This window comes from Mobula hypostoma, chromosome 2 (genome assembly GCF_963921235.1).
Source record: "Mobula hypostoma chromosome 2, sMobHyp1.1, whole genome shotgun sequence".
NCBI classification, from domain to species: Eukaryota; Metazoa; Chordata; class Chondrichthyes; order Myliobatiformes; family Myliobatidae; genus Mobula; species Mobula hypostoma.
In genome coordinates, this window is record NC_086098.1 from 162401468 (window position 1) to 162414203 (window position 12736).

Consider the following 12736-nt stretch of genomic DNA (forward strand, 5'->3'; position numbering starts at 1 on the left):
GATCAGTTTTTAGTTCTAAGTGCTCCTGCCAGATTTTCTCACCCTGCAATCTTATCCTTCAATCTCTTTTAAATTATGGAGGACAGCATGTGTATAAATATCTCTCTCCAACAGACCATCATGACTTCAGTATTTCTACTACTTTTTAATGTTTCTTAATTGTACATATGGTTTTTTTGTGTTCTATCGCTGAGCAACAGTGAACCATCTAATTGGCCAATCAGAGTTCTCTTTGGGAACTAGCTGACTTGATCAGCATTTCTGATCTGGCTATTGTTCACGATGGCATTTAATAAAAAAAACCCAAAGGGTACTGAAGGAGCATTGACCCAATCACCGCGGACGTCTGAATTCCCGACAGTCGGGCAGCGTCTGGGGAGACCGGACCGAATCGCTCGCTCCTCAAGTGAGGTTACGCCCTCTGGGTAGAGCTTGGCCCCGCCCTTGTTTATGCCAACCCACAATACCCCGCAGCTCTACGCCACGCCCATCACAAGGCACCGCCCACGGTAGTGTCGGCGAGCGGACCGCGCGTGCGTACTCTGACTCCAATCAAGGGGGAGTCGCGCTGCCGGATGCGCTCTCTGTGTTTCCGGCGTGGCCCCGTCTCCGGTCCCGCCCCTGGGATGGAGGTGTTTAGTCGGCTTCGGCGGTTTGACGCCTACCCGAAAACTCTGGAGGATTTCCGCGTGAAAACTTGTGGGGGTGCCCTGGGTGAGGTGACGGGTGGGAAGAGGGAGAAGGTGGTGCGGGCTCTAGGAGTGTGGGGTGGAGGTAGAATGGAAATAGGAGCGGTGGACGGAGTGAGGGGGAATGGGAAGCAGAGAGAGGGAGGAGAGGGTAGGATAGGAGGGGTGTGTAATGGAGGCTGTGTCTAACCGTTCTCTCCTCTGCAGTCACTGTGATCAGCAGCCTGATCATGCTGCTGCTGTTTTTCTCTGAGCTTCAGTACTACCTGACAAAGGAGGTGAGCCCCGCATTTATTGAGACTGATATGTAATGAAGTTTGTTCTCCGTGCAACAGACGAATATAGCGGAAGAGTTCATGGAACATTCAGAAATCTGATGGCAGAGGGGAAGAAGCTGTTCTTAAAAGTGGTTATTCCTTTTGATTTTGTATTCGTTTGAGTGAGGCATCTGCACCTGTCGAAGTTGCTCCCATGCACTGTACTATTGACTGCAAAGTGGAGCCTGGGTCCCTTATTTGTTCTGGTCAGGCAGCATCTGTACAAAGGGAAGCAGTTAATATTTAAGGTCTGAGGCGCTCTATCAGAATTTTTTCAGCAAAGGATCTCTGTGGCTGCAGCCTAACCTGCTGAATATTTCCAGCAATGTTGGTTGTTTCAGACTTCCAGAATCCACAGATTTTTCATGCTCTGCTCCTGTGTGACTGTGTTGTGACCTGGTTGGAGAAAACTGCTCCCTTGGTGCCTGCTGTCTGCAGGTTTTGTCACTCCCATCTATACATTTACATAGGTTCATAGAACACTACAGTGTTCTCAGGCATTTGATAAGGTTCCCCATGCAAGGCTCCTTCAGAAAGTAAAGAGGCATGGAATGCAAGGAGTCCTTGCTTTTTGGATTTTAAAAAACGCAAACAACAGGAATTCTGCAGATGCTGGAAATTCAAGCAACACACATCAAAGTTGCTGGTGAACGCAGCAGGCCAGGCAGCATCTCTAGGAAGAAGTACAGTCGACGTTTCAGGCGGAAACAGGAATTCTGCAGATGCTGGAAATTCAAGCAACACACATCAAAGTTGCTGGTGAAATCTCTTACTAACTCCTCCTTCAGTTAGTCCTGACGAAGGGTCTTGGCCTGAAACGTCGACTGTACCTCTTCCTAGAGATGCTGCCTGGCCTGCTGCGTTCACCAGCAACTTTGATGTGTGTTGCTTGCTTTGTGGATCCAGAATTAGCTTGCCCACAGAAAGCAGAGGGTGGTTGTACATGGTTTGTATTCTGTATGGAGGTCGGTGACCGGTGGTGTTCCACAGTGATCTGTTCTGGGACCCCTTTTCGTGATTTTTATAAATGACTTGGATGAAGAAGTGGATAGATTAGTTAAATGTGCTGATGACACAAAGGTTGGGGGCATTGTGGATAGTCTGGAGGGTTGTCAGAGGTTACAGTGGGACATAGATAGGATGCAGAACTGGGCTGAGAAGTGGCAGATGGATTTCAACCCAGATAAATGTGAAGTGGTTCATTTTGGTAGGTCAAATTTGAGACAGAATATAGTATTAATGGTAAGACTCTGGGCAGTATGGAGGAGCTGAGAGATCTTGGGGTCGGTGTCCATAGGACACTCAAAACTGCTGCGCAGATTGACAGTGTTGTTAAAAAGGCTTATAATGTGTTGGCATTCATCAACCGTGGCTTTCAGTTCAAAAGCCGTGAGGTAAAGTAACAGCTCTATAAGACCTTAGTTGGATCCCACATGCTACTGTGTTCAGTTCTAGTCACCTCACTACAGGAAGGACGTGGATACTGTAGAGAGAGTGCAGAGGAGATTTACAAGGATGTTGTCTGGATTGGAGAGCGTACATTATGAGGATAGGTTGAGTGAACTTGGCCTTTTCTTCTTGGAGCGACTGAGGATGAGGTGACCTGATAGAGGTGTATAGTATGATGAGAGGCATTGATCGTGTGGATAGTCAGAGGCTTTTTCCCAGAGTGATGGGTGCATGGAATACACTGCTGGTAGCGGTGTTGGGAGTGGATGCAACAGGGTCTTTTATCAGCCTCTTAGGTACATGGAGATTAGAAAAATAGAGGGCTATGCAGTAGGGAAATTCTAGGCAGTTTCTCGAGTAGGTTACATGGTGGGCACAACATTGTGGGCTGAAGGGCCTCTAATGTGCTGCAGATTTCTATATTTCTAATGCTAGAAGCGGGTCTTTTGGGTCATCAAGTCTGTGCCAAACTGTTAATCTGCCCAGTCCCATTGTCCTGGGAACACACACCACTACTCACAGAGGGATCAGAAGAGAAAGTGAGCAGTTTCAAGTTCCTGGGTGTCTAGATCTCTGAGGACCTAACCTGGTCCCAACCTATCGATGCAGCTACAAAGAAGGGAAGACAGCAGCTATATTTCATTTGGAGTTTGAGGAGATTTGGTTTGGCAACTAAAATACTCAAATACTGCTCAGGATTGCTACCCGTGCCACATGCTAGTGAGTCTAGAAATAGGAAGATAATGCAGCTAAATACGTGGCTAAGGAGATGGTGCAGGAGGGAGGGCTTAATGTTTCTGGACAATTGGGCTTTGTCCCAGGGAAGGTGGGACCTGTTCCGACAGGACGGGTTGCACCTGAACTGGAGAGGGACTAACATCCTTGCTGGTAGATTTGCTAGTGCTGCTCTGGGGGGTTTAAACTAGATTTGCAAGGTGAGGGCAACCAGAGTGTTAGAGCAGGTAGTGAGGTGGAGGAAGATGAAGGTAATGAGAAGACTACATGTATAGACAGAATTCAAAGGTTTGTATTTGATAGAAATGTTCTAAGGTGCATCTGTTTCAATGCAAGGAGTATTGCAAGTAAGGCAGGTGAATTTAGGGCGTGGATTGGCATGTGGGATTACGAAATTATTGCTATTAGTGACACTTGGTTGCAGGAGGGGCAGGACTGGCAGCTTAATGTTCCGGGTTTCCGTTGTTTCAGACGTGACAGAGGGGGAGGGTGAAAGGGGGAAGAGTGGCATTACTAGTCAGGGAAAATATCACAGCTGTGCATAGACAGGACAGCCCAGAGGGCTCGTCTACAGAGGCCATATGGGTGGAGCTGAGGAACGGGAAAGGTATGACCACACTAATAAGTTTGTATTATAGACCAACCCAATAGTCAGAGAGAATTGGAGGAGCAAGTCTGTACAGAGATAGCAGACTGATGTAAGAAACAGAAAGTTGTAATAGTAAGGGATTTTAACTTTCCACATATTGACTGGGACTCCCGCACTGTGAAAGGGCTGGATGGCTTGGAGTTTATCAAATGTGTTCAGGAAAGTTTTCTAAATCAATATATAGAGGTACCGACGAGAGAAGATGCAATACCAGATCTCCTATTAGGGAACCAGAAAGGTCAGGTGTTAGAAGTATGTGTAGGTGAACACTTTGGGTCCAGTGACCATAATGTCATTAGTTTCAAGTTAATTATGGATAAGGTTAGGCCTGGTCCTCGAGTTGAGGTTCTAAATTGGAGAAAGGCCAATTTATGGAAATGAGAAAGGATCTAGGAAGAATGGATTGGGATAAGTTGTTTTCTGGCAAGGATGTATTCAGTAAGTGGAAGGCCTTCAAAGGCGAAATTTTGAGAGTGCAGAGTTTGCATGTTCCTGCCAGGATTAAAAGCAAAGTTAACAGGCATAGGGAACCTTGCTTTTCAAGGGATATTGGCGATTTGGTTAAAAAAAAGAGGGAGGTGAAAAGCAGGGATAGGCAACAAAGAACAAATGAGGTATTTCAAGAGTATAGAAAATGTAAAAAAAATACTAAAGAAGGAAATGAGGAAGGCAAAAAGAAGACATGAGGTTGCTTTGGTAGATAATGTGAAGGTAAACCCGAAGGGTTTCTACAAGTATACTAAAAGTAAAAAGATAGTAAGGGACAAAACTGGTCCCCTGGAAGATCGGAGTGGTCGTCTATGTGTGGTGCCTCACGAAATGGGGGAGATCTTAAACAGTTTTTTTTCATCAGTATTTACTCAGGAAACTGGCAGAGTGTATATGGAAGGAAGGGAAACAAGCAGTAGTTTGGAACATATAGAGATTAAAGAGGAGGAGGGGGTGCTTCCTGCCTTACAGCGAATAAAGGTAGATAAATCCCCCGGGCCTGACAGGATATTTCCTCGGACCTTGAGAGAGGCTAGTGTAGAAATTGCAAGGGCCCTGGCAGAAGTGTTTAAAATGTCCTTAGCTACCAGTGCAGTGCCGGAGGATTGGAGGGTGGTTCATGTTGTTCTGTTGTTTTAAAAAAGGCTCTAAAAGTAAACCAGGCAATTACAGACCGGTGAGCCTGACATCAGTAGTAGGTAAATTATTGGAAGGTGTTCTGAGAGATTGGATATACAAGTATTTGGACAGCCAAGGGCTGATCAAGGATAGTCAGCATGGCTTTGTGCATGGTAGATCATGTTTAACGAATCTTGTAGAGTTTTTTGAGGAGGTTACAAAGAAAGTAGATGAGGGAAAGGCTGTGGATGTTGTCTGCACGGACTTCAGTAAGGCCTTTGGCAAGGTCCCACATGGGAGGTTAGTTCAGAAGGTTCAGACACTAGGTATCCATGGAGAGGTTGTAGACTGGATTCGAAATTGGCTGTGTGGGAAAAGACAGATAGTGGTAGTGGATGATTGCTTCTCAGACTGGAGGCCAATGACTAGTGGCTTGCAGATGGATCTGAACTAACTGGAAAAATGCCAGAAAATGGCAGATGGAATTTAATGCAGGCAAGTGTGAGGTGTTGCATTTTGGAAGGACAAATCAAGGTAGGACATACACAGTAAATGGTAGGGCACTGAGGAGTGCAGAGGAACAAAAGGATCTGGGAGTTCAGATACATAATTCCCTGAAAGTGGCGTCACAGGTAGACAGGGTTGTAAAGAAGGCTTTTGGCATCCTGGCATTCATAAATCAAAGTATTGAGTACAGGAGTTGGGATGTTATGGGGAGGTTGTATAAGACATTGGTGAAGCCAAATTTGGAGTATTGTTTGCAGGTCTGGTCACCTAACTATAGGAAGGATATCTGAGATTGAAAGAGTGCAGAAAAGATTACTAGGATGTTGCTGGGTCTTCATGAGTTGAGTTACAGGGAAAGATTGAACAGGTTAGGACTTTGTTCCTTGGAGCGTAGAAGAATGAGGGGGGATTTGATAGGGGTTTACCAAATTATGAGGGGTATAGACAGAGTAAATGTGAATAGGCTCTTCCACTTAGATTAGGAAAGAGAAATACGAGAGGACATGGCTTTAGGGTGAAAGGGGAAAGGTTTAGGGGGAACTTCTTCACTCAGAGAGTGGTGGGAGTGTGGAACGAGCTGCCATCTGATGTCGTAAATGCGGACTCACTCTTAAGTTTTAAGAATAAATTGGACAGATACATGGGTGGGAGAGGTCTGGAGGGTTATGGACTGGGTGCAGGTCAATGCGACTAGTGGAATAAAGTTTCAGCACAGACTAGAAGGGCTGAATGGCCTGTTTTCTGTGCTGTAGTGTTCTATGTAGTGTGGAGTGCATTTTAACTGGCTGCATCACCATCTGGTATGGGGGTGGCTACTGCACAGGATCAAAGTAAGCTGCAGAGAGTTGTAAACTTAGTCAGCTCCATCATGGTACTAGTCTCACCAAGATATCTGCAAGGAGCAATGCCTCAGAAAGGCGGCGTCATAAAGGACTCCCGCCACCCAGGGCATGCCCTCTTCTCACTGTTACCGTCGGGGGGAGGTACAGGAGCCTGAAGACCCCTCTTTTCACTGTTACCGTCAGGGGGGAGGTACAGGAGCCTGAAGACCTCTCTTTTCACTGTTACCGTCAGGGGGGAGGTACAGGAGCCTGAGGACCCCTCTTCTCACTGTTACTGTCAGGGGGGAGGTACAGGAGCCTGAAGACCCCTCTTTTCACTGTTACCGTCAGGGGGGAGGTGCAGGAGCCTGAAAATGCAGACCCAGCGATTCAGGAACAGCTGAATTTCACTCTGCCATTCAATTTCTGAATGGGCATTGAACCTATGAACATTACCTCATTATTTTTTTGCACTGCTTATTTAACTTTTATATAAATGTATGTACTTACTGTGATTGAGGTTTTTCTGTATTATCATGTATTGCATTCTACTGCTGCCATAAAGTTAACACATTTTCATGTAGCTGGCATTTCCCTGTAGATGGGACTTGCTGAATGACAAATATTGTTTTTCCCTTTCCAGGTGCATCCTGAACTCTACGTCGACACATCACGAGGGGAAAAGCTGAGAATCAACATTGATACTATTTTCCCACACATGCCCTGTGCCTGTGAGTAAAGATTGAAAAATTTGTCTGGCGACCCCTAGCCTCCTTTGGCAGCTGGTCCGATAGGCTTTTATTTCTCCTTTTCACCTGACCTGCCCCCAAACGCTGGACTTTGGCCACGCACTGTGTGTGGCTGCTCCGTCATCTGGGTCTTGTTCCCCATACCTTCTGTGGTTCTGTGGGCTTGCATGACTTCCCTGAAGTTCTGCTGGGAATTCATTGTTCTCCTGGCTCATTCCCTGGCCTGGCAGATACTATTTTATTTATTCAGAGATTCAGCATACCTTCAGGCCCAAAGAGCCACACTGCCCCGCAAGCCTAGCCTAGTCACAGAGCATTTGCCATGGCCAATGAAACCGCTAACTGATACGTCTTTGGACCAAGAGGGGAAACCTGAGCACCCGGATGAAACCCCCACACTCATGGAAAGCACTTACTAACGTCATGCCTTCAAATGGGATATCTGCTGCTTATGATACTTTGTCTTTTTACTGTTAGATCTCAGTATCGATGCAATGGACGTGGCAGGGGAGCAGCAGCTCGATGTGGAGCACAACCTGTTCAAAAAGAGGCTGGACATGGTGGGCAATATCGTCACTTCTGAGGTGGAGAAACACGGTAGGGAGAGGCGCCGGCGTGACCCAGTGCCTGATGATAGTTGGTTTATAAAGTTGGTAGGGAGAGGTGGCAGTGTGACCCAGTGCCCAATGATAGTTGGTTTATAAACTCGGTAGGGAGAGGTGCCAATGTGACCCAGTGCCTGATGATGGTTGGTTTATAAACTCGGTAGGGAGAGGTGCTGGCGTGACCCGGTGGCCTTGCCCTAAATTGTTAATCTGACTGTGACTTGGGCTTCTGACTAAAACCGAGGCATGAGCTGATTTGAGTTCTCAAATCCTTTCTACTGAGGTACATGAGATGTAGACATAGAATGGCCCCCAGTCACTTCCTACCTCACCACCTGCATCTGACTCCATGGTCATTCGCTGGGATGTAGCTGTCATCTGATTTCCCCTCCATTTCTCAGTACCTCCACTCTTGCCTCCGACGAGAGCCTATAACTTACAATGTCACTCAGTGTTTGTTCTGACAATTCTGGGCTGGGATTCATAAACATGAGAGATTCTGCTGATGCTCGAAATCTTGAGCAACATACACAAAATGCTGGAGGAACTCAGCAGGTCAGGCATTCTCTGTGGAGAGGAATAAGCAGTCAATGTTTCAGGCCAAGATTGCTTTAAAAGGTCAGTCCCAGCCCAAAACGTCGACTGTTTATTCCTTTCCATATTGCCTGACCTGCGGAGTTCTCCCAGTGGTTTGTGTGTGTATTGTTGGGCAGCAATTTGTTGGGGTTTTTGTTTGAGAATGACCCGTGAGTTTCTACGGTTAAGGGGCTGACTTTCTCTCTAGTTTTACTGTTCCAGTGCTTCAGGTTTCATCTCATTAAATGTGGCGGGCTGGTCTGGGGACTGGGGAGGTAATTTTATGGTAACACATTTTTGCAGTGCAGTCCTTAGGTCCATGTTTTTCTCTTCTCTCCCCCCTCTCCCCAGTGGAGTGTTTCAGACTTGTTATGCATTCCACCCCCTTGTTCATTCTGTCTCTCTCTGTCTCCTTTTTAGTGGTTTCTGTTTAGGTTTATTTCTACCTATCTATTTACATAATTTATCTTCTTTGACACATTGGTTGTCAGTCTTTGTTTATGTATAGCTTTTCATAAATTCTATTGTATTTCCTTTTTTCCCTGAAAATGCCTGCAAGAAAAATGCATATCCATACTCTGAAAATAAACATGACTTTAACCCTTGGTGTTGTGCATGTGGCCATTATTCTTTCAGAGCTGGGCAAGCAGGACGAGGTGCTCAACACCTCCAAGCTGGACCCGGGCCGCTGCGAGAGCTGTTACGGGGCAGAGTCTGAAGACATGAAGTGAGTGTCACATTCGAGGGGAGGGCTGGGGCAGTTACACCTGCTCATGGGGTCAGCTGGGTCCCGGTGTGTGTTCGATTCTGATGTTTTAATCCAAGGTTCTTTCAGAAGTTGGAAAAGAGGCACAAAACTTGTTGCTACACGATCATTTTATTAAACATTGACAGAACAGAGGAAATTGAAATGGTCAGGGGTAGAGGTCTGCTAAGCAAAGGGAGAGAGAAAAGAACTAAGATGGCACTGCTTGTGGTCAGCTGTTTTATACCCATAGATAAGGTAACTTCCATTCAAATTTGTAGATGAGTCAACCAATTAGAAAGCCATTATTCAAATAAGAAATAGGAGCAGGAGTCGGCCATCTGGCCCGTCGAGCCTGCTCCACCATTCAATAAGATCATGGCTGCTCGTCTCCACCTACCTGCCTTTTCCCCATAACCCTTAATTCCCCCACTATGCAAAAATCTATCCAACCTTGTCTTAAATATATTCACTGATGTAGCCTCCACTGCTTTATTGGTTAGAGAATTCCACAGATTCAGCACCCTCTGGGAAAAGTAGTTCCTCCTCATCTCCACCTTAAATCTATTTCCTGAATCTTGAGGCTACATGCGTTAGTTCTAGTCTCACTTACCAGTGGAAACAACTTTTCTGCCTTTATCTTATCTATCCCTTTCATAATGTTATGTTTCTATAAGATTTCTTCTCATTCTTCCAAATTCCAGTAAGTACAATCCCAGTCTAACCCCCTCATCTCTGGAATCTACCTGGTGAACCTCCTCTGCACCGCCTCCAAATCCAGTATATCCTTCCTCAAGTAAAGAGGCCAGAACTTCCCTGTTCTTAACATTTCATTTGCCTTCTTGATAGTCGGCTGCACCTGCAACCTTTTGTGATTCATGCACAAGCACTCCCAAGTCCCTCTGCACAGCAGCATGATGCAATTTTTTTCCATTTAAATAATAATCTGTTCTTCCATTTTCCCTTCCAAAGTGGATGACCTCACATTTACCAACATTGTACTCCATCTGCCAGACCCTTGCCCACTCACTTAACCTATCTTTTTCTCTCTGTAGACTCTCCGTATCTTCTGCAAGATTTACTTTTCCACTCAATTTGGTATCATCAGCAAACTTAGATACACTGCACTCAGTCCCCTCTTCCAGATCATTAATGAATATCATGAACAGGTATGGGCCCAGCACCGACCCCTGCGACACACCACTCACCACTGATTACCAACCAGAGTAACATCTATGTAACTCAACTCTCTGCTTTCTATTAGTTAACCAATCCTCTATCCATGCTAATATATCATCCCCAACTCTGTGCATCCTTATCTTATGGATAGGTCTTTTATGCAGCACCTTATTGAACGCCTTCTGGAAATCCAAATAAATACCATCTTTTCCCCTCTATCCATTGCGCTCATTATATCCTCAAAGAACTCTAGTAAGTTTGTCAAACAGGACCTGCCTTTGCTGAATCCATGCTGCATCTGCCTGATGGATCCATTTCTTTCCAGATGCCTTGCTATTTAGAAACATAGAAACATAGAAAATAGGTGCAGGAGTAGGCCATTTGGCCCTTCGAGCCTGCACCGCCATTTATTATGATCATGGCTGATCATCCAACTCAAAACCCCGCCCCAGCCTTCCCTCCATACCCCCTAACCCCGTAGCCACAAGGGCCATATCTAACTCCCTCTTAAATATAGCCAATGAACTGGCCTCAACTGTTTCCTGTGGCAGAGAATTCCACAGATTCACCACTCTCTGTGTGAAGAAGTTTTTCCTAATCTCGGTCCTAAAAGGCTTCCCCTCTATCCTCAAACTGTGACCCCTCGTTCTAGACCTCCCCAACATCGGGAACAATCTTCCTGCATCTAGCCTGTCCAATCCCTTTAGGATTTTATACGTTTCAATCAGATCCCCCCTCAATCTTCTAAATTCCAACGAGTACAAGCCCAGTTCATCCAGTCTTTCTTCATATGAAAGTCCTGCCATCCCAGGAATCAATCTGGTGAACCTTCTTTGTACTCCCTCTATGGCAAGGATGTCTTTCCTCAGATTAGGGGACCAAAACTGCACACAATACTCCAGGTGTGGTCTCACCAAGGCCTTGTACAACTGCAGTAGTACCTCCCTGCTCCTGTACTCGAATCCTCTCGCTATAAATGCCAGCATACCGTTCGCCTTTTTCACCGCCTGCTGTACCTGCATGCCCACTTTCAATGACTGGTGTATAATGACACCCAGGTCTCGTTGCACCTCCCCTTTTCCTAATCGGCCACCATTCAGATAATAATCTGTTTTCCTATTTTTGCCACCAAAGTGGATAACTTCACATTTATCCACATTAAATTGCATCTGCCATGAATTTGCCCACTCACCTAACCTATCCAAGTCACCCTGCATCCTCTTAGCATCCTCCTCACAGCTAACACTGCCACCCAGCTTCGTGTCATCCGCAAACTTGGAGATGCTGCATTTAATTCCCTCATCCAAGTCATTAATATATATTGTAAACAACTGGGGTCCCAGCACTGAGCCTTGCGGTACCCCATTAGTCACCGCCTGCCATTCTGAAAAGGTCCCGTTTATTCCCACTCTTTGCTTCCTGTCTGCTAACCAATTCTCCACCCACACCAATACCTTACCCCCAATACTGTGTGCTTTAAGTTTGCACACTAATCTCCAGTGTGGGACCTTGTCAAAAGCCTTTTGAAAATCCAAATATACCACATCCACTGGTTCTCCCCTATCCACTCTACTAGTTACATCCTCAAAAAATTCGATGAGATTCGTCAGACATGATTTTCCTTTCACAAATCCATGCTGACTTTGTCCGATGATTTCACCGCTTTCCAAATGTGCTGTTATCACATCCTTGATAACTGACTCCAGCAGTTTCCCCACCACCGACGTTAGGCTAACCGGTCTATAATTCCCCGGTTTCTCTCTCCCTCCTTTTTTAAAAAGTGGGGTTACATTAGCCACCCTCCAATCCTCAGGAACTAGTCCAGAATCTAACGAGTTTTGAAAAATTATCACTAATGCATCCACTATTTCTTGGGCTACTTCCTTAAGCACTCTAGGATGCAGACCATCTGGCCCTGGGGATTTATCTGCCTTCAATCCCTTCAATTTACCTAACACCACTTCCCTACTAACATGTATTTCGCTCAGTTCCTCCATCTCACTGGACCCTCTGTCCCCTACTATTTCTGGAAGATTATTTATGTCCTCCTTAGTGAAGACAGAACCAAAGTAATTCAATTGGTCTGCCATGTCCTTGCTCCCCATAATCAATTCACCTGTTTCTGTCTGCAGGGGACCTACATTTGTCTTTACCAGTCTTTTCCTTTTTACATATCTATAAAAGCTTTTACAATCCGTTTTTATGTTCCCTGCCAGTTTTCTCTCATAATCTTTTTTCCCTTTCCAAATTAAGCCCTTTGTCCTCCTCTGCTGAACTCTGAATTTCTCCCAGTCCTCAGGTGAGCCACTTTCTCTGGCTAATTTGTATGCTTCTTCTTTGGAATTGATACTATCCCTAATTTCTCTTGTCAGCCACGGGTGCACTACCTTCCTTGATTTATTCTTTTGCCAAACTGGGATGAACAATTGTTGTAGTTCATCCATGCAACCTTTAAATGCTTGCCATTGCATATCCACCGTCAATCCTTTAAGTGTCATTTGCCAGTCTATCTTAGCTAATTCACGTCTCATACCTTCAAAGTTACCCCTCTTTAAGTTCAGAACCTTTGTTTCTGAATTAACTATGTCACTCTCCATCTTAATGAAGA

At 45.4% G+C, this 12736-nt stretch overlaps 1 protein-coding gene across 2 annotated transcripts in view; it reads left to right on the forward strand.

The window, feature by feature from the left end:
- Positions 1–563: 563 nt before the first annotated feature.
- The window catches only part of ergic3 (ERGIC and golgi 3), a 52571-nt gene continuing 40398 nt past the window's right edge, over positions 564–12736 (forward strand). For both annotated transcript variants that reach the window (XM_063040961.1, XM_063040962.1), the window contains exons 1-5: positions 564–714; positions 897–967; positions 6918–7005; positions 7501–7620; positions 8841–8931. In XM_063040961.1, coding sequence (XP_062897031.1) covers positions 576–714; positions 897–967; positions 6918–7005; positions 7501–7620; positions 8841–8931 — 509 coding nt within the window. In that variant the 5' untranslated portion in view covers positions 564–575. The remainder of the gene's footprint in view (positions 715–896; positions 968–6917; positions 7006–7500; positions 7621–8840; positions 8932–12736) is intronic.